Source organism: Rhincodon typus, chromosome 22 (genome assembly GCF_021869965.1).
Source record: "Rhincodon typus isolate 14 chromosome 22, sRhiTyp1.1, whole genome shotgun sequence".
NCBI classification, from domain to species: Eukaryota; Metazoa; Chordata; class Chondrichthyes; order Orectolobiformes; family Rhincodontidae; genus Rhincodon; species Rhincodon typus.
In genome coordinates, this window is record NC_063353.1 from 7921478 (window position 1) to 7947147 (window position 25670).

General features: G+C 41.6%; 1 protein-coding gene across 1 annotated transcript in view; it reads right to left on the reverse strand.

The window, feature by feature from the left end:
- pde3a (phosphodiesterase 3A, cGMP-inhibited) overlaps positions 1-25670 on the reverse strand; it is a 453119-nt gene that overhangs the window by 2737 nt on the left and 424712 nt on the right. Inside the window, exons 12-15 of the mRNA XM_048610478.1 lie at positions 18788-18987; positions 16810-17013; positions 12741-12902; positions 10169-10418 (exon numbers count right to left, since the gene is read on the reverse strand). Coding sequence (XP_048466435.1) covers positions 10169-10418; positions 12741-12902; positions 16810-17013; positions 18788-18987 — 816 coding nt within the window. The remainder of the gene's footprint in view (positions 1-10168; positions 10419-12740; positions 12903-16809; positions 17014-18787; positions 18988-25670) is intronic.

Consider the following 25670-nt stretch of genomic DNA (forward strand, 5'->3'; position numbering starts at 1 on the left):
CACATCTTTGGACTGTGGGAGGAAACCCACACAGACACGGGGAGAATGTGCAAACTCCACACAGACAGTTGCCTGAGGGTAGACTCGAACCCGGGTCCCTGGTGCTGTGAGGCAGCAGTGCTAACCACTGAGCCACTGTGCTAGTAGGTGGCACTTTCTGTCACTATCAAATAGTTAAGGGTGAAAACAAAAAAAAGTGATGGTGTTAATTATTTGTCATATGAATGGAATAGATAGTGATAAAATATAGTTGGACAATTGATTTTTGAATTAATATTGGGGCTTCCATGGATTGAAATGGGTTTAGCAAGGAGACCAAACACTGACACATATAAAACGTATTCCTCTTTAATTTCATCCTTGTGTATGCCTGATGTCACATCTCAGAGTTAGTAGAGGATAAAATTGTTATTTTTTTTAACCCAAGAGAACCATGTAGTTGGCTCTCTACAGATATGGTAGACATGGGGTTACCATTCTTTTTGCTAGAGACAGGTATAGCCTCATGCCAAAAAAGTCTACATTTTTGTCACAGCCAACTGAGGGATTTGAAAAGACAGTTGCCAATTCACCACTCCTTACCTAATCCTATAATATATATATCTGTACAACTGGTACTGATTTTGTTTTTGATAGGGAGAATTGGGCTTGGAAGAGCGGTGAGACTTTGATTAGTAAATAAACTCTCTGCCCAGAAAATGCCCCATGTTTTTGCTAATAATTCACCTCCAAGCTTGGGTCTAGTTAACACTCTCCCTCATACTGATACAACAATGCATAATATGCTGTATCAATGGATACCATGCATTTAAGGTTTTAGCAAAGATTTGTAGCTCAGGTTGTGGGTGAGGTTGTTGACTTGTTTTCTTTCAGACATTTCGTCATCGTGCTGGGTTGCATCATCGGTGAGGCCTCCTATGAAGTGATGTTATTCTACTCTGCTTGGAATTTATACTGTCTGGTCCGTTATACATAGAACATAGAACATGGAACATGGAACAGTACAAGGCCTTTGGCCCACGATGTTGTGCCAACCTATTATCCTACTAAGATCAATCTACCCTGCATACCCTACATTTTGCAATCCTCCATGTTCCTATCCAAGAGTCGCTTAAAAGTCTCTAAAGTATCTGACTCCACTACCACTGGAGGCAGCGCATTCCACACGCCCACCACTCTCTGTGTGAAGAACCTATCTCTGACATCTCCCCTATACCTTCCTCCAATCACCTTAAAATTATGCCCCCTCGTAATAGTCATTTCCGCCCCGAGAAAAAGTCTCTGACTATCCACTTTATCTATGCCTCTCATCATCTTGTACACCTCTATCAAGTCACCTCTCATCCTTCTTTGCTCCAATGAAAAAAGCCCTAGCTCCCTCAACCTTTCCTCATAAGACCTGCCCTCCAGTCCAGGCAGCATCCTGGTAAATCTCCTCTGCACCCTCTCTAAAGCTTCCACATCTTTCCTATAATGAGGTGGCCAGAACTGAACACAATATTCCAAGTGTGGTCTAACCAGAGTTTTATAGAGCTGCAGCATAACCTCACGGCTCTTAAGCTCAATTCCCCTGCTAACGAAAGCCAACACACCATACGCCTTCTTTACAACCCTATGATGAGTACTGTCATTTCCAGTTCTGTTCTGTATGAGTTTGTATCAACAAACAAAAAGAATTGGACCCCATTTACAAATCCATTTGGAAGAGAACTGGAAATGACACTACTCACCATAATGGACCGGACAGTACAAATTCCAAGCGGAGTAAAATAACATCGCTTCAACAGAGGCTCCACTGACGATGTTACCTAGCACGGTGACAAAACGTCTGAACGAAAACAAGCAAGTCAACAACTTCACTATGCATTTAAAGTTAGAGTTATCAAAGTTGGATTCCATGGAGGTGATGGACACTATCACCTTTCCAAGGGCAGTTAGGAATGGACAACAATTGCTGATCTTGCCTGTGATTCTGCATTCCCAAGAACAAATTTTTATCCAGTTGATTTGAATATAATATTCCTTCTAAGATGCACAGATGGAAAGGTGTTCCACACAATTCAACAAACAAGAAAGAAAAATTGAACGGGACGTTGCTTACCAAAATAAAGTCTATCTTTCCATCTGTTTTGCTTGCCCATCCTATATGAACTGACATTCTGGTACAAAATGTCAGAGCAAACCAGAGTTTGAAATGTCAAATCATGTCATTCACTATGGAAAAGTTCATTTTCTGAGAGTTAGAGAAAATTCAAGCGGTGATTAATTAAAACTCCAGCGGGAATAGATCACAAACTGGTAAAGGACAGTTAAGCTAGGCCATAAAGTAGATTAAGGGCTATAAAGCAGATGCCAATCGTGGAACCTAACACAAAGGGATTAATTTATGGATTGGATTAGATTTGAATTTTGTGGCACTAGCATTGCAATAAACAAGACTGCTAACTGTGACTATGTATTTGCTGGCAGTGATATCGGCCACTGATTGTAGCTAGGTCTTCGAGGTTATATTTTATTTCTGTGGAACAGTAGTCCATAATCATTACTAACAGCTGTTTAATAAATTCTGCTGGATGAAAAGATGAAGTTTGACAAGCATTTATGATGCTGTGATAAGATCAGTAAAAGTAGAATGCAGTTTCTCTCCCCATTACCATATGCAGGTGTTTCACACAAAATCCCCTTTGTCAAGTTGAACAATGCATTAGTGAAGGGTGGCAGAGTCATACAATTTTTACAGCATGGAAAGAGACCCTTCAGGCCATGCTGGTCATTAAACACCCATCTATTCTAATCCCTTTTTCCAGGGCTTGACCTGTAGCCTTGTATGCTGTGGTGTTTCCAGTGTGCAGATACATAGGTCATTAAAGGAGGCAGAGAAAATGCCCAAACTGATGAGAAAAGGGAGATGGCATCCTTAGTTGTGCATTTCGAGTTGATGGGAACTGTGTGTGGAATTACCTCAGTCCATTGCCCCCTCGTTATTTAGTTCCACTGACATCAATACATTTAAGATCAATGAACTATTTTGCCTGTTCTGCATCTCAGCCTGATTGCACCCCCACAGAATGCCAAAGCAAGGAGCTAGCGCTGAATTTGTAAAAGACCCGAGAAACACTCTAACCGACAAGCATCATGATGGAAAGAGTATAGCCTCAGAAGCTTCATGGTGTCACAGAGTGGCATTGGTGGCTCAGTGGTTAGCACTGCTGCCTCACAGTGCTAGGGACCAGGGTTCAATTCCACCCTCTGGCAACTGTCTATGTGGAGTTTGCACATTCTCCCCATGTCAGCATGGGTTTCCTCCCACAGTCCAAAGATGTGCAGGTTAGGATGGATTGGCCATGCTAAATTGCCCATAGTGTCCAGGGATTTGTTGGTTGGTGGCTTGGAGATGGGGTGGAGGGTTAGGCTGGGATGCTCTTCAGAGGGTTGGTATGCACTTGATGGGCCAAATGGTTGCTTCGACACTACAGATTTTACAATTCATGTTGGACATTGAGGTTACAAAACGCTTGTGACCGTAGCTGAAGAGAGCAATGGAATTGGTGGTGACAGCACTGAGTTTGTGCCGGGTCAAAGTTTGACTAATGAAGTTGGTTACCAAAACTACTACAACTTACCTTTTTATAGTGCCTTATATGTAATTAAAATTTTACAAGGTACTTCACAGAAAATTATCAAACAAATTTGACAGGGAACAGCAATGTGGACCCAGTGAGATTGACGGAACAGTGATATAGTTCTAAATCAGGATGGCATGAGATTTGGAGGGTAAGTTGGAGTGGTGGTTCTCCCATGTATCTGCCACCCTTGTTCTAAGTGGTAGGGGGCTGTTGGGTTCTCTTGTAGGAGCCTTGGTGAATTGTTGCAGTGAGTGTATCTTGTAGGTAGTACACACTGCTTCCAGTGTGCATTGTTCATGGACTGAGTGAATGCTGAAGGACTTGTATGGGTGCCAATGAAGCGGGCTGCTTTGTGCTGGATGGTGTCAAGCTTCTTGAGTGTTGTTGGAGCTGCACTCATCCAGGCAAGTGGGGAGTATTCCATCACATTCCTGACTTGTGGCTTGTAGATGGTGGACAGGCTTTGGGAATCAGGAGGTGACTTACTGCAGAATGCCTAGAATCTGACCTATTCTTGTAACCACAGTATGAGCATGATTCGTCCAGTTCGGTTTCTGATCAATGCTAACGCCCAGGATGTTGATAGTGGAGGATTCAGCAAAGATAATATCATTGAATGTCAACAGGCAATGGTTAGATTCACTTTTGTTCGAGATGGTCATTGTCTGGCATTTGTGTAGCACTAATGTTACTTGCCACTTATCAGCAAAAGACAGGATATTGGGGTCCTCTTGTGGCATAGTGGTAATGTCCCTAACCCAGATCTGGAGGCCTGGATTCAAGTCTCACCTGCTCCTATTGTTCAGGTTTTGCTGCATTTGGACATGAACTACATCAATATCTGAGGAGTTTTGAATAATGCTGAACATTATGCAATTATTGGTGATTGTCCTTATGGTGGAGGGAAGGTGATGGATGAAGCAACTGCAGCTGTTTGGGCCGAGGACATTGCCCTGAGGAACTCCTGCTGTGATGTCCTGTGGATGGGATGATTGACATTCAACAACCACAACCATTTTCCTTTATGGCAAAAATGGCTCCAACCAGCAGAGAGTTTTTCGCTGATTCCCAATGATTCCCATTTCACCAGGGGCTCCTTGATGTCACACTTGGTCAAATACTGCCTTTGTGTCAAGGGAAGTCTTTCTCACATCCGCCTCTCAGCTGCTTTGTCCATATTTGGATAAAGACAATAAAGAGGTCAGGAGCTCAATCGATCTGGAAGAATCCAAACTGAGCAGATTATTACTAAGTAAGTACCACATGATAGCACTGTCAATGACTCCTTCCGTTACTTTACTCATGTTCAAAAGTGGACTGATGGTGCGGTAATTTACTGGGTTGGATAGATCTGTCCTTTTGTTTTGGACAGGACGTACACAGGCAATTTTCCACATTGCTGGGTAAATGCCAGTTTTGTAGCTATACTGGAGCAGCTTCGCTAGGTGTGTTACTAGGTCTGTACATGACTCTTTAGTACTATTGCCAGAACATTGTCAGGGCCCATAGCCATTGCAATGGCTTCAGCTGATTGTTGATATCACATGGAGTAAGTTAAATTGATTGAAGACTGGCATCTGCGGTTGAGGTGGATCACCCACTCAGCACTTCTGGCTGGAAACTGTTGCAAATCCAACAACTTCAGTTTTTGCACTGATGTGCTGGACACCCCCAGCATTGAGGATGGGGATATTTGTGGAGCCTCTTCCTTCCATTTACTTGTTTAATCGTCCATCGCTGTTCATGAATGGACATAGTAGGACTGCAGAGCTTAGAAAAGCACTGTTGGTTTGTGGCATTACTTAGCTCTGTCTATTGCAAGTTGCTTGGCATTCAGGTAGTCCTGTGTTATAGCTTCACCAGGTTGACATCTCATTTTTAGGTATGCCTGGTGCAGCCCCTGGCATGCCCTCCTGCACTCTCCACTGAACCAGGGTTGATCCCCTGGCTTGGTGGTAACGGTAGAGTGAGGGATATGCTGAGCCATCAGGTTACAGGTTGTGATGTTGAATTCTGTTGTTGCTGACGTCTCATGGATGCCCAGCCTTAAATGGCTAGATCTGTTGAGGTCTGTCCCATTTTACACCACGGTAGCACCATACATACAACCTGATGGAGGTTATCCTGAATGTGAAGGTAGGACTTTGTCTCCATAAAGGACTGTATGGTGGTCACTCCTACCAAAACTATCATGGATGAACACATTGCACAGGCAGATCGGTGAGGATGAGGTCGAGAATGTTTTTCCGTCTTGTTGGTTCCCTCACTATCTGTTGCAGACCAGATTGAGCAGCGATGTCCTTTAGGACTGACCAGCTCCATCAATAGTGCTGTTATTGGATCACACTTGGTGATGGACATTGAACTCCCACACCTAGAGTACGTTCTGTTGAAATGAGACTGGAAATACACATCAGGTCAGACAGCATCTGTGTAGATAGGAGCTGTTTCAGGGTGATGTATCTCACTGGTTCAAGCTCATCAACCTAAACCACAAACTCAGTTTGGATGTTCCCTGTCCTTCTCAGAATATCATGAGGGCAGGTGACCAATGTTTGGTGGCAGAACATGCTTCAAACAGGTTTGCACAGTAGGAGGGAGGTATAGAGAAGTGAAGAGGTTTAGTGGTGGAATTCCTGACCTTAGAGCCTAAGCAGTAGAAAGCATGACTGGCAATGGTGGAGCAATTAAAAATGAGAATATTCAAGAGGCCGAATTTGGAGGAGTGCAGAAATAGAAACCTAGAAATTTACAGCATTAGAAACAGGCTAAATAAAAACCAAAAGAACTGTGGATGTTGTAAATCAGGAACAAAAGCAGAAGTTGCTGGAAAAGCTCAGCAGGTCTGGCAGCATCTGTGAAGGAAAAAAACAGAGTTAACATTTCGGGTCGTTCTGAGAAAGGGTCACTGGACCCGAAATGTTAACTCTGATTTTTTTCTTCACAGATGCTGCCAGACCTGCAGAGCTTTTCCAGCAACTTCTGCTTTTGTTCCTGATTAGAAGCAGGCTGTTTGGCCCATTATGCCAACTTACAAACAATTATCCAGGCCTAGTCCTACTTTCCAGTTCTTGGTTTGTAGCTTTAGAAGTTACAGCACTTCAAGTGGATATCCAAGTATTTTTTTCAAATCATTGTGAGTTTCTGTCTCCCACCATCCTTTTGAGCAAAAAGTTCCAGATTCCCAGCAATCCGTGGGTGAAAATGTTTCCCCTCAAATTCCCTCTAAACCTCCTATCTCCTTATCCTAAATCTATAGCTGCTGATTATGGACTCTTTGGGCCTTCCCAAACACTCTGCTGATAAAGGTGACCAACCTTTGGTATCTCTGTAACTTTGCAGAGCAATTTTGTCATATCTGGACTAAAGGCTCAGTGTAGGTCAGCAAGGGCAGGAGTGATTGCCTGGACTGGAACTTGGTTAAGTGTTCCATTCTGATGGGCTTGTTGGTGGGATACTGATACAAGGCATGAATATTTTCACAGATAGATCAGTGAAACCGGACAGAATAGGCTTTGTGCAGACAAAGGATTTTTTTTCAAGTAGTAGGTGTGGACACAGTGTGCATTCTTGAAGTGACTTTCAAGCTGGAGGATTGGCAGTCAAGGATAAAGATTTCTTGGTGCCATTGCCAGCAGTACTAGCCATAATGACAATGATCTTGTACAATAAAACTAAAAGTGAGGAGGGATTGAAACCTCATACACATTTCAACCAGAAGTATGAGTCAGATTCAACACCAACGTAATCTCTAGTCAAATGTATCTCACAAAGAATGAACTATTATGTGCTCATGTTTGACTTTTCTGAAAGGCTGGAGACAACAGCAGGAAATCTACTTGCCAATTTGCAAGTTCCAGGTTCATTGAAGAAATGGATCCGAATGGCAAATGGCTTTGTGACATGAACTGACTGGAAATTTACCTCGTTTTTCGGGTCGAGGTGGCAGCAAAGTCACTTCCCAATCTCCGAGAGGTAAAAGCTGTCACTGCATGTTAACAAATACCATTCTGGGTCAAATCATGTTGAAATTTACAGCTTAGAAATAGACCATTCAGCTCAACAAATCTAAACTGATGTTTGTATGTTCATGGTCATCGTCCCAGTAAATTTCTTTCACTCGATTAACTAAACTTCTGAACTAACTACGAACTTCTTCCCTTCCAACTATAACTAATTTCTCCTCCACGCACCGATCTGGCTTCTCCTTAAATGTATCTACTCTTTGCTCCAACCACTTCATGTGGTGAGAAGTTTCACATTTTGATTGCTCTCGGAGTATGTGGAGCATGTTGATACTTGATGATAAGGTGCCTTGCAACTGCCAGTAATTTTTGTCTACTTTTACACAGCACAGTACAAGTCCTGAGCCATCGAATATGCCAGCTCAAGCTCCAGAGATAAATGCACATGAATGATGCCAATTGCCAAGAGAAAACAGTATCTAATGTGTCATAGTCATGTGGCATGGAAACTGACCCATCAGGTCCAACTAGTCCACGCCAACCATTTCCTTCCAAACCTTGCTTATTTATGTACTTGGCCAAATGTCTTTTAAATGTTGTAACTGTACCTACATCCACCACTTCCTCTGGCAGTTCATTCCACACACTAACGACTCTGTTTAAAAAAAGTTGCCCCTCGTATCTTTTTTAAAACTTTCTCCTCATACCTTTAAATTATGCCCTAGTTCTGAACTCCCACCCTAGGGAAAAGACCCTTGCCATTCACCTTATCTATGCCCCTCATGATTTTACAAACCTCTATAAGGTCACCTCTCAACCTCCTTTGCTCCAGTGAATAAAGTCCCAGTATATCCAGCCTAATTTTATAACTCAAACTCTCCATTCCTGGTAAATCTTTTCTGAACCCTCACCAGCTTAATAACATCCTTCCTATAAGAGGGTGACCAGAAATGAACACTATTCCAGAAGAGGCCTCACCAATGTCCTGTGGAACCTCAACATAACATCCCAGCTCCTATACTCAAAGGTCTGAGAATTGAAGGCAAGCGTGCTAAACATCAACTTAACCACCCTGTCTACCTATGACGCAAATTTCAACGAATTATGTACCTGTACTCCTAGGTCTCTGTACTACAACACTACCCAGGGTCCTACCATAAATTGTATAAGTTCTGCCCTCGTTTGTTTTCTCAAAATGCAATACCTCGTATTTATCCAAAAATAAATTCCATCTATCGCTCCTCAGCCCACTGACCCAATTGACCAAGTTCTCTTTGTAATCCTGGATAACCTCTGTCCACTATACCACCAATGCTGGTGCCATCCTAGCAGAGTTGTTCACTTTCATCGCAGAAGTGCGAAAAGTCCAGTCAAGGCTCATAAGAAGAGATGTTTAACATTATAATGAAACAACCTAACAATGAGGAGACAAAAAGCCTCAAAGTTATGTAGATGTATGATTACATTCAGCCTGGAGTACTTAGCATCCAGCAGCACAATACCAAATAACATGACCCCTCTGACAGCATGTCAGCAGGTAACATGAGGAACTATCAAAGAAGGTACATTAACTAGTGACAGGATTCAGCCATTAATAAAGGAGGCTAATGTATGCAATGCTGGACTAAGATGCCACATCATCATGTAAAAGAGGAACAATTTGCTATATGACAAAGTTCACTGAAAACTACTTAAACCCTTGACTGATTCCATTTGAATGCAATGCCAGGGAGATTAATGTCTACAAAAGCAAAATACTTTGGATGCTGGAAATCTGAAATAAGAACTAAAAAAAGGCTGGAAAATCACAGCAGCTGTGGAGAGAGAAATAGAGTTAACATTTCAGTTCAGAAGTTGTTGTCTAGTCTGAGTTCTTCCAGATTAATAACAGCTGTAAGTCTAATATAAGGCTTACATTTCTACAGTATTGCAAACAAAAGTTAAATGCGACACATTATTTTTAGTACTTATATGTAAAGAATTGGGATTTACCTCATTTGGTGGTTGAATGAGCAAAACAATTCCTTTCAGATGATAAATGGTTCAAGACTCAAATATTTTTTATTTGAACTCTGCATTCATCAATCGATAAATCTGACTCATACAAGAAATAATGCATTCTCTGACCTGCCTTAATTCTATCACAATCCATTCTCAGACTTTTTAATTGCTGACTTTATGGCAGGGATGCTGGAAGGGAATCAAACTGACAGATCCACAGCTTGCACCTGTGCTGGATAACTGTAGGCCAAGGTGTGATCACTGGGAAATCTCATGGGTCACTGACACAGTTAGTCACCAGCTGTACACCTGGCTACGTGGCACGCATTAAGTATGCAGTATTTAAGCTTAAAGATATCAGTCAACAAATACTGCAACTAAAGTGCAGATCTGCCAGACACTGCTGTAAAATATCCACGTACATTCAAAGTTCAAAATGACATGATTTAAGCACTCCTCATCTCCCTCTCCATTTAAATATTTGATCAAAAAGGCTACGCCTTGAGTTTAGCCAGTCATTTGGAACCACCATGATTTTCTTTTGAAGTTTTTTTTTTAAGAATAAATAATACTCACTTCGTCTTGTTTCCAATGTTTCTGTGCCTTCCTCCTCTGTTGTTTCAGCATCATCGTCGTCCTCCTCTTCCTCCTCGTCTTCATCACTATCCTCCATCCATCTCCCGGGTATTAGCCCTGCTGAGTTATAGGAGTTACACAGTGGACCCACAATGTGTGTAATGAAGGATTCCTGAAGTTTGGCCAGCTGAGGGGCTGAACGGTCCATAAACGGGCTGATGGGAAGCCCGAGGCTTGACTCTTCATCACCCTGCATAGCAAAATCAAATCAGTCAGAAACGTTGAGATTACTTTACCTGAGTTTTGGATTCTCTCTCTCTCTCTCTCACTCTCTATCTCTCTAGAGAAATCTTGTCAGGACATTTCTTTGGCATTACTTCACTGTGCACCATTCACAGGACTTAGGATGGCAATTCCCCAAAATTTAGACCAAAAGCCATCCCTAAGCACCATGAGCTCCACCATCTGGAGGGACAAAGGCAGCACCATATGTGGAAACACCGTCAATTGCTACTTCCCCTTCATGTGACTATCTGACTTATACATACATTACCATTATGTGGAGGTGTCGCTGTTGGACTGGAGTGAACAAAGTCAGAAGTCACACGACATCAGGTTATAGTCCAACAGGGGTGTATCTGAAATCTCAAGCTTTCAGAGCACTGTTCCTTCGACAAGTGAAGTGGAGGGAAGCACACAGGCACAGAATTTGTAGGCGGACATATCATTGCAAGGCAATTCCAGGTAATTAAGAGTGGCAAAAGATAGTACAAATAGTATCAGCAGAGTGTCGACAGGCCGAATAACAAGTTTGCAGGTGATTAAAAGTGTCAGCTGGTGTGAGTAAAGTGTCACCAGCTGATTAGCAAGTGAAGGGATAACCTATGATCTGATTAACTGAAGCAGCGAGATAATTTGAAAAAATCAAAAGTAAGATGGTGCTAGACACAAACTAAATGGCTGGAATAACACAATAGGTATGAGAGTCGCATGACAAGGGTCTAACCAAAGTAACAAGTAATCCAAAACTGTACAAACTAATTAAGTTAGAGAGATCATAACAAATTGTCAAGGTAATGGTGTCAAAACAGGACAGTAAGGAAGATTTTACAAACACAGAACAGAATGGTGGGTTTACATGTAGCGCGACATGAACTCAAGATCATGGTTGATGCCAAGTTCCATACCCATGAAGACCCTCATCATGCGACTCTTATACCTATCATGTTATTTCCAGCCATTTGGTTGGTCTCTAGTACCATCCTATTTTTGATTTTCTGTAATTATTAGTTGGATCTTAGGTCATCCCTTCACTTGCAATTGAGCTGTTGATACTTTACTCACATCATCTGGCACTTCTGATCACCTGCAAAGGCTTTGTTATTCAGCTGCTGCACTTTTTGTACTATCTTTTGACACTCTTAATTACCTTGCAATTATCTCTTTGCCTATATATTCTGTGTCTGTGCACTTCCACTGAAGGAGCAGTGCTCCGAAAGCTTCTCGTTTCAAATAAACCTGTCGGACGATAACCTGGTGTCGCGTGACTTTTGATATTACCATTAGTTTGCTATCACTCATGCAAACTTCTAGTTCCCGATTACTTTAACAGCATCGCAATAGCACCTTCACCATGTGAACTCCAGTGGTTCAAGAAGGCAGTTTACCCACTAACTTCTGTAGGGCTAACTATGGAATAGGCAATAAATTTTGTGTCAACCAATAGAGATTTGGTTTTCCTCACAGCAGCTGTAGCCAGTCCTGGGCATATTGGACCACTTTGTGAATATAGAGTGATTCACATAGCTTAGGTTCCTGTCAGGGTCATGTATCTGGTCTCAGCTCCTCTCAGTGTCTGGCAGAATCTACAATTGGGAATGAGCTGAGCTTTAGTGTTGTTACTAGAGTACACCAGCCTAAAGCCCAACAATTAACTTGCAAAGAAAGAATAACCTGAGGCACTTTTGTGATCTTGGGCAAGTCCCACCATCATTGGAGAGACCTCATATCAATACCCTGCAAGTGAATTGGGGCAGTTAATGAATTAAAGATTTGGTAAAGCCTCTTTGCTACTTTGTACGCATTTCAATATTGTGCTCATTCTCATTACAGGCACATGGCCAGGACCACTTACATTGGAAACTGCTGGACAATGTAACGGCACAGACATTTGCTACGTTGCATTTTCTATCATTACACTGATGAGTATTTTGTCCAAAAATGGGTCAACGTCAGAATCCTTACACATGGTCATCACCATCCAGTACTATTTTTAATGTTTAATTTTCCTGATCAAGTGCCATAAGTTACAAGATGCTCACTAGAAGCACTGGTGAGGTAACTGGATGGAGACCATGAGGGTATGCTTGCCTAATTACCTACATTAATGTATCAGAATCTCTGTGACGTCTTGAGCAGGAATGAATCATTCCTCAGCAAGGATGCCCCCATGAGCACATGCCCTACAAGGTGTCTGAACTCGATCTTCAAACCCTAAGGTTTCTTTTTGATGGAACATTTGCACGAAAATACATTGAACAAAACATGAGCAATTCATTCATTTACGACTAACCTGCTCGTAAAACTCATTAACGATGCCTTCAGTCCATTTTAAATGCAGCTCCTTGCATTTGGCCGGCCCATTGATATCAGCGAGCTTAATGCACATTTGACAAACTAGCAAGCGATCGTTTTCATTTGCCCAGTCAATACCAGGTCCGACCTCTTCGTTCACCTACAGTGATTTATAGTAATGAGGGCAAACTATTACAAATTGATTCAGCACCGGGTTGACACAGGATTTGAAAATGAGCCATAAGGTTGTGCCTTGCCAAATACAGAGGAAATTACTAGAGTAGATAAGTTTTCTCTCTAAGAATGGGCCTCTGTTATCAAGTTGTGCTTGGAGTGAAGGATAAGCATTGCATTCTGTCAGTCAGTGTGAATCACTGCAGTTTGGAGCTTTGACATGCCATGTCTATGCATTTACAACATATATTGTCCAGTAATATTTATTGAGTATCACCACCACATACTACACATTACCATGTCATGTACATTCACATTGCTGCTTATTAACATTGTATACTGCACATTAACACCTTGTACCACATATCAGTATTGTGTATTATGCACACACACAGAGCTAATACTCCTATTTTCAGTTCAGCGTCACTGTCAATTGGGCCCAACTGTAACTCTGTGCAAGTGAACAATTTTGAGTGAGTTAAAACTTTATTATGTTTATGAATCGTTGGCAATATTAACTTAAAGTGAGTGTATATAAATTCACATTAAAATTGATTTTAATATAAAAATAGAACATAATTTTTTTATCAAAATATTGTGCAATGGAATTCTATCTAAATTTATTTCCCATGTCACTTCTAAGAAAATGAAAAACCTGACCCAGCTACATATGAACAGAATCCCCAATAAAGTGTGAACTATTGTTTATATTATTCAACAAAGTGACAAATAATTCACTGGGCTATGAGATAAAGATGGGGAAGCATCTTAGCTCTTTTAGAGACTTAGGATCCACAGCCTCCTTCTGTACCACATTCACTCTTTGAATTTATGATTCTATTTTTTGATTAGAAGTTTAGCAAGCTTAAATCCAACTGAACTCTTGAGTTAACTGCGCTGCAGCAGCTGTTACACTTTCGAATTCTGTCTAATACTTGAGTTATAATGCAGATCACCAGATCAACAGCAAAAAGTAGGCAGGTTGTCCTTTGAACAGATTGGAAGGGGAGATAAGAAAAGGAAAGTTACTTTCATACGTAATTTGAATTAATCGCATCTAAAAATTCAGGTCGTTTGGAAACCAAACTGATAGGCGTCATACATGGCTTTACATTAGGGAGCACACAGGAGTGTTTTTGACCCAGTAATTGTGAATAATCCAAACACAGAGACTATTGTATCTTTGAATCAATGCAGAATCACAAAGTTTCACAAGATGTAGGATTCAGAAATGGCCAAAACCACCAGCTAGGTACACAAATATGACAAGGTCAACATTGAAAGAAGTTAGGGGAATTTAAGCAAATTAACTCACTGAGGCTGTTCAACAAAGCAGATCATGAGAAATTGGAACAGGAGAATGCCATTTCACCCTTCAAATGTGTTCCACAATTCAATAAGACGATTTGATTGTGGCCATAACTGTGTTTCCTGCCAGTCCCACATAACCTCAACTCTCTCCTTAATGAAAAATCTCTCCAACTCAGCTTTAAGTATAATTAATGATCCAGCCTCCACTGCTCTTTGGGGAGGAGAGTTGTTGGGAGGAAGACACATTTTAAAGACATCGGTCCAAAATACACAAGGCTGTTCCAAAACAAAAACAAATTTTCAAGGACAGATGGTATATATCTTAAATATACTGAAAGACACTCAAAGTGACTGAACACTGAATCAGTATAACAAGGTGCAGGGCTGGATGAACACAGCAGGCCAAGCAGCATCATAGGAGCAGAGAGGCTGACGTTTCGGGCCTAGACCCTTCATCAGAAAAGGGGGAGGGGAAGGGGGTTTAGAAATAAATAGGGAGAGAGTTGGAGGCGGATAGAAGAGGGATAGAGGAGAGGATAGGTGGAGAGGAAACAAACAGGTCGAAGAGGCGGGGATGGGGCCAGGAAAGGTGAGTGTAGGTAGGGAGTTAGGAAGGGGATAGGTCAGTCCAGGGAGGAATCAGTATCATCAGATTGGAATGGGTTAATGTAGGATCTGTATTCATAAAGGAATGATAAGGCAGATTTAGGGAATGACAGACTTATTAATCTTATTTCTGTCCCTTGTTAGGTAATGCAAAACATCATTGGCATTTAATTTAAAGGACTATCTTTCCTTCACAAAGTCAGTAAATATCAGCCAACAGAAGAGCCACATCTTGCCTGACCAAATAATTAACTTCCGTAAAGAAGTAGCGATTTCAGTGGATTGTAAGTAGCCCATTCTAACTAGATTTATGAAGGCTTTTTGATGTGAATAACAGTTGGCCAAACATAAAGCTGTTAGGGTTCAGAGTAAATCTTATAAAAGAGCGATAAATAGCCCAGAAGTAGTTACAGGAGAAATGTCGGAGAGAAGTACTGGATGCAGTACCTCAGGGTTCGGTGTTGTGACATAAATACTATTCGCAATCCACATAATCGCCTGGATTCAAAAGTAAGTCAAGTTTGGAGACGAGACCAAATGAGGAAAATAAACGGAATTAGGGATGGTAATGTCAAAGCACAGAAAATATTGGATAAAATATTCTAGTGGTCAGTACAAACGGAGAAGAAATTAGGGATGAACAGTTGTGGAGGACCAAACGTGCAAAGTAAAGTTGTCATATATACTGAATGAATGGTGCTTTCAAATTTAATGATGAAACTGAAACAGACCTGAAAGACAGCTTAGATGTACAAGAACAAAGTGTTCAATCATTACAATGCTGTGATCAACAATTTCAAGAAAGCATTGAACTAAGAAACGACAAAAATAAAATAAGCCAGAGAAGATTGTGATTCAAAAGGTACAGTGGGGTAGTTCAAATACACCTTGAGTACTATGTCCAGTTCTGGTCCACTTACAGATAAGGGCAATGTTTACGTGTTGGATGCAATGCAGAGTGTCAAAAGTTTGAGTTACATAGACATCTCAATTTTGGAGGGTAGTATTTGAAACAATAAAGTTCTTTCATGGGATTCCAGCATTCCAAATTGCCCTGGAACTGAGTTGCTTGCTTAGCTATTTAAAGGACATTAGTCAACCAAATGGTTTTGCACAGCAATCAATCATAGTTGTCATGCTCACCATTACTGAGACTAACTTTATATTCATTAATTTGATTTATTAATTGAATTCAAATTCCACCAATGAGATCTGAACCCATGTCCCAGAGTTGCTCTGGGTATCTGGATGACCAATCCAATGACATTGTCACTATACTGCAGTCTCCCCTGATTTTACAGAGGTGCACATAATGATAAACTGATTATGAATCAAGTTGGGAATGTAGGACACTGGCTTCTAAGTCGTAAAAGAGAAAACTGAAACTAATATCAGAAAATTCATCCTCACACAAACTGTTCTGAACACATTGGATGGTCTCTTGGAATGAAGTACTAGAGCCAAAAGCAATCAAATCATTTGGATACAGTTGAAACCAGGAACTCTAAATTATTTTTTGAAGAGCCAGGAGTGGCTTTTTTGCCTGTAATTACTCTTGTGACAGTTCAAAACTAGGGGGCATATTTTTGAACTTGAGAGGAGAAAGGTTTAAAAGGGACCTGACAGGCAACTTTTTCACACAGAGAGTAGTTCGTATTTGGAATGAACTGCCGGAGGAAGCGGTAGTTGCAGGCACAGTTACAACGTTGAAAAGACATTCGGATAGGTACATGAATAGGAAAGGTTTAGAGGGATACGGGCCAAATGCGGTCAAGTGGGACTAATTTAGTTTGGAGATTTGGGCAGCATGGACGAGTTGGACTGAAGGGTCTGTTTCCGTGCTGTATGACTCTGTGACTCTGTTGTGATCATTGGTTTTCACTGACCAAACTTTCAATGAAAGTGATCCTCATTTGAGGTTGCCAATATCATTCGATCAAAAACCATGACCAACGAATCCAGATTAACCAGATTACCTTGGCATTGAACTCAGCAAGGAAGTCAAAATGTTTCTTAAGATCTGTGGCTAGTATGGCTTCAATCACAAGAAATCGGAATCTCTTGAATTCAACGTGGTCCAAGTTGATCAAAAAGTTGTAATCCTGTTGTGACATGAAAAGGTTCCATGCTGATGCAGCGTGGTGGTTCTCCAATACTGAGCGGTCATTATATAGAACAGCCTGCAATGAAACACAACTGGAGTTATCTCCCTAGTAGGTGCGTAAATTGTGGGTCAAAGTTAAGGCTAGTTGTATGTCAGGATATGTTGATCATCAAGGCTGCACTTAATATTACACAAGAATGGAATCAACAAACTAAACATGACCAGCAGCATGTTTTTAAAAATTACTTCTTGGGACCTAGGTATCGTTCAGTAGACCAGCATTTATTGCCCATCCTTAACTTCCTTGAGACGGTGGTAGTGAGCTGCTTCAAGCGCTTCAGTCCTTGTGTGTAGGGTCACCCACAGTGCTATTAGGAAGGGAATTCTTTGATGTTGACCCAGTCACAGTGCGATATTTCCAAGTCAGGATGGGTTGTGGAGTGGGGAGGAAATTGTCCATCTAGGTCTCAGCTTGGAAGCATTGCTTTTGAAAGATCGAACTTTTATTCTTATTTTCAACATTTAAAAAATTTCAGGAAGTGAAGAAGTTTGGTCCTATGTCTTGGTTGAGTTAAGAAGGTAGTGACATAAACAGGAACAAGGACCATGTGACTACTCTTGGCTGTATTTTTTTTGATTAGACTCCTGATGCTGTGGTGGGATTTGAACTCAAGTCTTTAGGCATCAGCTTGAATCTCTGGATTGCAAGTCCTTTGACATTAACACCCTGAAAGCAATAAAATGGCCACTAACTTGTTTCAGTGATCTTGGTCTGGACACATCCTTGCTCTTTTTCAAATTAACGCCAATGGATTATTTATGCCCAGAGTGTGAGCAGACTCTTTGTTCAATGTCTCATCCGAAAGGCAGCACCTCTGACAGGGTAGCACTTTCTTCCTACTGCGTGGGAGTGCCAACCTGAATCATTCTCAATCTCTGCAATGTGGCCTTACCCCACAAGCTTCAGACTGAGAGGCTAGAAAGTCAACACTGAGCCACAGTTGGCACTTTCCACAAACAATGATAAGGCAAGCGTGCATTAATGGAGAGGGACTTAAACTGATCACAGCACGGGACATGGTGAAAGCTTGAAATGACAAGCTGTTGCCTCCCAATAAGGAAATAATGGATTAAAACCATGAAATGATTCTATTTAAAAAAAAACTAGTGTCTACTATAACAGTGTGTAGTTGCCCTGCATTAATAATTGTGAACAAAAATGCTGTATGAGCGACACTGCTAATACTGAGTTAGGGACAGGATTAGATTGAAAGTGAATCTCTTCCAGTAAATATACCAAGAAAACTTTGTCCAGTGAGTTTGGGCTCGAGTTGAAGCCAAATTCCAGAGGTAAAAGGCCAGTTTCTAAGCCAGTGGACCACCCATATCTATAATTGAAATGAAAAGTTGTCATTGTTGCAGTGATTGTAACGAGGTCAGCCAGATAGACATCATAGAATATGAGTTCCCTGACTGGGGCTGTTAATCTGGTCCAATCAGGGAGCCCTGGCTGACAGATATAAAGTGGAGAGTCAGGGGTTCTGCTCACTCTAGGAGCCAGCTCCAAACCAGCTGGGTCGGTGTCATGTACTGCGCACGTGTAAGTAAAGAGTGATGGATACCGGCCGTCACGGAGTTATTTCAATTGTGTTCTGTGGAATAATTGTGTGCTTTGCATAGTTGCGACAATGATCCCTCTCTGCCTTGCGGCTGTATTCGCACATTTTACTAACTGCATCGCTCGAAATCCTGAGGCACGTCTGATGTCAAACAATAAAAATAAACTCTAAGAGTTTGAAAACATGAAACTGTCATTGCACAATGGAAGCCTTACTTGCATCTTGCCATACCTGTGGTGCACTTGTTGCCACTAGAAAGGCATTGGTTCTTCCAGGGTGGTCATAATCATGCATAGCTGCAGCAACATAGAGGGCCATCAACTCCAAGGCAGGAACATTGGCAATAACACAACCATATCTGTTCTCTGTCTCATTGTACGTTTTCGATACGGCATATCCCATGTGTCCATGTGTGATCCCACTGTCTGAATCTAAACAAACATTTGGAGGAGAATTAGATTGCAGAAGTACAGCCCCGTGATTTACAGAATGTCTCTAAGCTCTGAAATTCTTTTTCCTTCATAAATCCACATTCTCTGACCCAGCTTTTGATTGCTTTCCACGGTTTCTCATTTAGCGGCTCGGTGCCAAATCCTGATTAAGCTTTGACGAAGAACTTTGGGATTTTCTTTAACTGCACAAAAGGCGCCATACAAATATAAAGTCCTGTTGTTGCCTCTTCCTCACTATACAAGCTTAAACCCTTTCCACACAGTTTTCAGATGGCAGCAGTTTGCAAATAATTACTAAGCCTATCAAATATTTTGAAGGATTTTTAAAACAAGTGCAGCCAGTGTCTGATAGAATAAGCTCTGTGTATTGAAGCGGCTAAACATCAGTGAAAACTCCATTGTCTGATACAGGGTGTTATTTCATAGACATCTCTCAGAAACTCAACATCAGGATGGAGGTAGGGCAGGGAGTGGGGTTGGCGAGGCTGAAGGAAATTTCTCCACTCCTCTTGAAAAATACTTCCCTCTACTCCTCATTAAGTTGTACAACTCAGAAAAGCATCAACAAAGATCCGATTTCACATTGGGAAACAAAGAGGAAAAGTAAGGTACTTTATTCAAAAGGACCGAAGAACTGCAGGTGCTCGAAATCAGAAACAAAAACAGAAATTGCTGGCAAAACTCAGCAGCTCTGGCAGCATCTGTGGAGAGAAAGCAAAGTTAATGTTTCGGGTCCAGTCACCCTTCTTCAGAACTGATTGTAGCTAGAAGGCTGGTATAAATGCTGAAGATGGGGAAGGAGTAAATGATAGGTGGAGATGGAGTTCAAAGAGAGAGATCAACAGTTGGACAAAGGAACGGGTAAAGGTCAGCCTGGGAGACTGAATAATTGCTAATGGGGACCATTAGAGGCTGACAATGGGTTTTTTGTGATAACAGCCCATGTGATAACAGGACCTGGTATGTGGGGGTTGGAATAAGGACATGGGAGAAGATGCTCAGACCCCAAAATTGTTGAACTCAATATTGTGTCCAGAAGGCTGTACAGTTCCCAGATGAGGTGCTGTTCTTCTAGCTTGCACTGAGCTTCACTGGAGCATTGCTGCAAACCTGAGCCAGAGAACAAAGTGGTGTGTTGAAATGGCAGGCAACATACCCTGTAACATTTTTGACAGTCTTTATTGCATTACATAGGGCAAACCGGAATGAAACCAGCCATCAGGATTCATGAACACCAACTAGCTCCGAAGAGACATGACCAACTATCACTCATTTCAATACACATGGACAAAGAGGGACACCAATTCGACTTGGATAACGTAGCCATTCTAGAATATGTCAAGCAAAGACACACACGAGAATTCCTGGAGGCGTGGTACTCAAACCGGAACTCCATTATCAAACACGTAGAGCTGGACCCCATATACCTACCACTAAGAAACAAATCCAGAAGTGATTCCACCCATCACAGCAAACTGAGACACATAAATAGCAAATCGGACAGAACACCAATGCTTGATGTTACCTAGTATGGTAACGAAACGCCTGCGAACAAGCTTGTCAGCTCGGTGAGTGAGTCGACAACCGCATCAACAACCCGAGCTACAAATCTTCTCAAAAACCTTGAGCTCAGGGTAATTTTTACAGACAGAACATAGGTGTTCTGCAAAGCGGTCACCCAGTCTGCACTTGTCTCCCCAGTTTGTGAGCAGCGAATGCAGTAGACTAGATTGAGTGAAAGGCAGGTAAAGTGCTGCTCCATCTGGAAGGTGTGTCTGGGTCCTTGGATACTGAGGAGGGAGGAGTTTGCTTCGATAGTGAACCTTGACTTAAATGGGAATGTAAGGGGAGAGTGGAGCAGGTCAGAAAGAAGCATTGCAAGTAGGAACCTACAAAAGAAGACATTGCAGTTTACCAGTAGTCACAATATCTTTGCTAAAATAGCGAATGGTTAAATTAAAGGCTGCGATGGAACAACATCAGAGACAACGGCTGGAAGAGGAGGTGCTTATCTACCCTGTATCCCATCCAAAAGAATGACAACAATGTCAAAGGAGTTTTCCCCAAATGGGAAAGCAATATGCAAATGTTAGTTTCGGAACGTTAAGAGAAAAGACCGGTTTCATGTCAAACAGGAAGCAATCCTCTTGGGCTCATTTTAGCATTTGAAGAAATCTAAATTCTTTTCACTTGAGGTTGTAAGGTGTACTTGCTCCAAGTAAAGACTTCCAAATATACTAACTTAAGAACAGAAAGTGGGGAAATGTACTTGATATTTTGTGCTGGCATTGCCTACTTAATGAGTGATAGGTGATGAACCTAACCTCGCGAGCCCAAGAAAATTGAAAGATGGAGCAAGCCTAAGAATGAAGTTATCAAAGGAGAAGGTGTTTAGATTTGTGAGACAGACATGAAGAATCTCATTGTCATATTGAAAGGCAAGAAGTTCAAGTTGAAACAATGCAACCTCCATACCTCAGACTTGGAGGGAAATAATACTGTAGAGAAGAATACCTTGATGGTAAGTAAAATTAATTGACACAGTGGCACAGTGGTTAGCACTGCTGCCTCACAGCGCCAGGAACCTGGGTTCGATTCCAGCCTTGGGTGACTGTCTGTGTGGAGTTTGCACATTCTCCCTGTGTCTGCGTGGGTTTCCTCCAGGTGCTCCGGTTTCCTCCCACAGTCCAAAGATGTGCAGGTTAGGCAGATTGGCCATGCTAAATTGCCCCTAGTGTTCAGGGAGGTAGAGGGTGTATATTAGGTGGGTCATAGGGGGATGGATCTGGGTGGGATGCTGTGAGGTTTGGTGTGGACTTGTTGGGCCAAAGGGCCTGTTTCCACACTGTAGGGATTCTAATTCTAATTCAACCGTGAGAGATAAGACACAGCCCTGTGGAACTGTTGGAGAATCACACATCAATGGGATTCAATGATAAATTAAAACACAGTCTGAAATATTCATGAAAATGCAAGATAACCAGTGACAAAGATTATGGTGTTACCTTCTCAGAAAATGTCAAAGTATTTTGCATATGTCTAGTGCAATAATAGAACAATCATCTTCGAATTTGAGAACAGAATTACAATGGTTTGAACAAAGATCAACAGTAGGGCAATAATTTTAACACAAATGCTGACAATCACAGATTAGACCAGATATTTCAAAGAGATATATAATTTAAAAGTTGCAGAATCCTTAGAAAGGACCAATCTACCAGCATTGATGATTTGTCTAAATGAAATAAACTCAAGAAGATAACCACAGAAACAGAAAAGTGGATTGAGAGTTAGAGAGCTTAGAAATTTATCATGGGTCAGAAATAAAGCATTCGGACTCAAGAGAGCTACTAATAAAACCAAAGATCTGTTGATATTCAGGCCTAGTGGAGATGAAAAAAAAACAAAGAACTCTGGATGCTGAAAATCAGAATCAGAAACAGAACTCAGCAGGAATGAAGAAGGGTGACTGGACCCAAAATGTTAACTCTGCTTTCTCTCCACTGATGCTGCCAGACCTGCTGAGTTTTTCCCACAATTTCTGTTTTTCTTTCTAATTTGCAGTATGTTGAGAATAATAGAAAGGTAAAAGAAATGATTTGTCAAGCAACTAGAAAAGCTTTGGCAAAAGACCAGAAGAGGTAGCTGCCAATCACAGAGGTACAGAAATGTTACAGTGCAGATAGAGGCCTCATTCTTTGATTTGGTTTAGTTTATTATTGTCACATGTACCTAGGTACAGTGAAATGTTTTGTTTTGTGTGCAGCACAGGTAGATCATACCATACAAAGTGCATTACGGTAATAGATCAGAGCAAAGAATACAATGTTATAGCTGCAGAGAAGGTACACAAAGAGGGAGATCAACATTAAAATTTTAGAGGTTCATTCTGAAGTCTAATAACAGCGGGGAAGAAGCTCTTCTTAGAATCATAGAATCCCTACAGTGTGGAAGCAGGCCATTCGGCCCATTGAGTCCACACCAACCTTCCAAACAGCATCCCACCCAAACATAACCCCCTACCCAATCCCTGTAACCCTACATTTCCCATGACTAATCCACCTAGCCCACACGAAAGGCAGTTTAGCATGATCGATCCACCTAACCCGCACATCTTTGGTCTGCGAGAGGAATACCCAGTGGAAACCCACGCAGACATGAGGAGAACGTGCAAACTGCACACAGACAGTCGCCCGAGTTTGGAATCAACTCTGGGTCCCTGGTGCTATGAGACAGCAGTGCTAACCACTGAGCTACCGTGCTGCCCCCTGTTCTTGAATCTATTCATAAGCGTATACAAACTCTTATATCTTCTGTCTGATGGAAGACGGTGGAAGAGAGTATAACGGGGGTGGGAGGGGTTTTTGATTATGCTGGTTGCTTTCCTGAGGCAGCGGGAAGTGTAAATGGAGTCAATGGATGGAAGGCAGGTTTGCCTGATGGACTGGGCTGTGTTCACAACTCTCTGCAGTTTCTTGTGGTTTTGGGAAAAGCAGTTGCCAAACCACGCTGAAATGCACCCAGATAGAACGCTTTCTATGGGGCATCCACATAAAAAAAAGATTCTAGTCGTCGTGTCTGCACAAGCTTTCTGAGCCTTTTGACTTGGTGGCAATCTCCTGCCCTTTCAATGAAACATTACACATTGTTTCTATTTGAATTATCATCCAATCCTCCTCTTCAATTGAGCCCACCTCCACCATACTTCTGAAATAACTCCACAAATGCCAATATCCTGTTACCAAGTCACCCTTTTATTTACATGTGGAGAGTCCTTGTAACTGATCCAGTTCCCTCAGAACCAGCTCCCAGGCTAAACAGATGTCCGACATGCCTGCTTATATCTGTCAGCCAGGGCTCCCTGATTGGACCAGATTAAGAGCCTCAATCAGGAAACTCCTATTCTATGGAGTCCTTGCAATAATCACTACAGCTTCCAGGCAGTACATTCCAGATCGTAACCACCTGCTATGTGAAAACGATTTCTTCTCACCTCACTTTGGCTTCTCTCAAATTTTGACAAATTCTTTAAGAGGCTTTTCGCAAATACTGAGAGGGAGAATATCAGGAACAAATGCAGTGTGGGATGCACAGGTATTGGTCTGTGCAAACGTCTGCCTGGAAAATCAAAGTAAATCTATTTAGAGCCGCCAGAAGCATGAATGAATTTCCTCCCTCTATAAAGAGGTAAATTGGTTGGAATGTTTCAGACTGCTGCTTGTGAAGGATGTGATGGGCAATCTCGTTATGAGTCAGAAGGACAAGTATGATTGAACATTAATTCCACATCAGATCCAACAGAATGTTCCATGGCAGCAAGATTAACATCAATTACTTCACTGGCATTGAGGCTAGTGGTCAGAAGAATGGGACAGTTGGACCAAGAAAGAGCAAGACATATTCACAAATAGTATCAAATATATTTACTGCTTGATTTAGGAGGGGAGGCAATGGCCTAGTGGTATTAATCGCTAATCCAGAGACCCAGATAATGTTCTGGGGACCTGGGTTTGAATCCTGCCAGCAGATGGTGGGAATTTGAATTCAATAAATATCTGGAATTAAGAGTCTAATGATGACCATGAATCAATTGTCGATTGTTGGGGAAAAACCCATCTAGTTCACTAATGTCCTTTAGGGAAGGAAACTGCCATCCTCACCTGGTCTGACCTACATGTGACTCCAGACCCACGGCAATGTGGTAGACTCTTAATGACCCTCTGGGAAATTAAGGATGGGCAATAAATGCTGCCTAGCCAGTGAGACCCTCATCCCGTGAATGAATAAAGGGAAAAAAAGACATCCTGTGGAAGAACAATATGTGACATTGGTCAGAAAAAGAGATAAAGACTTTTCTTTAAGTGACCTATTCAGAGATGTTAAGACACCCCTCTAGAGGAGGGGGGTCTTGAACAGGGTGTCTTCTGGTTCAAAGGAATGGGTGCTCTCACTATGCCCCAAGAGCACCTACAGGTAGACTTTGAGACAAAGGTAAGAATGCAATCTAGGTAATTACCTGAATTATCAGAATGATCAGGGATAAGGATAGTTTAATCAATGAGTAATGCAGCAGAATGGGTGTCAATTAGTACTTAGCTGAAGAGTGGGATGCCAATGTGGCCATTGTTCAAAGAGGACGTTGTCAAGTCACCCATCAGATGGCGAAATTTGTCCTGGTGATACATTCTAGAGATTCTTGAGAGAGGAGACTGGTAGGGAGAGCAGATGAGTTCAGTGAAGAGACATTTTCCATGACGGTTATTAAAACCAGGATACGAGGCTAAGAGGGTAGCACAAGGGGACTACAAATTGAATGACTTAAAGGCAAATTTGTGCACAGGACTGTTACCAGGAGGTTCTGCAATCTATCAAGACACATGAATATATATAGAAGGGATTCAGTGACAATGATATGAAAAACCCGGAATCAATCACAAAACCACTGCAAGCAGAAATATGGAAATCTTAATCCTTTTGAAGAGGTGAATCAAGTTGGAATAAAACAACTAACATCATAATCCTTTGATGATACGGATACTGAGGAGAGCAACAGATATGTCAGACTGAAGGAAAGGACCTTCTTTGGATTCATGTAAAGGAAAGTAACAGGAGAAGTTGAAACTGTGACTGCACGAACCATGTGTGGATTTTGAAGGAATTTC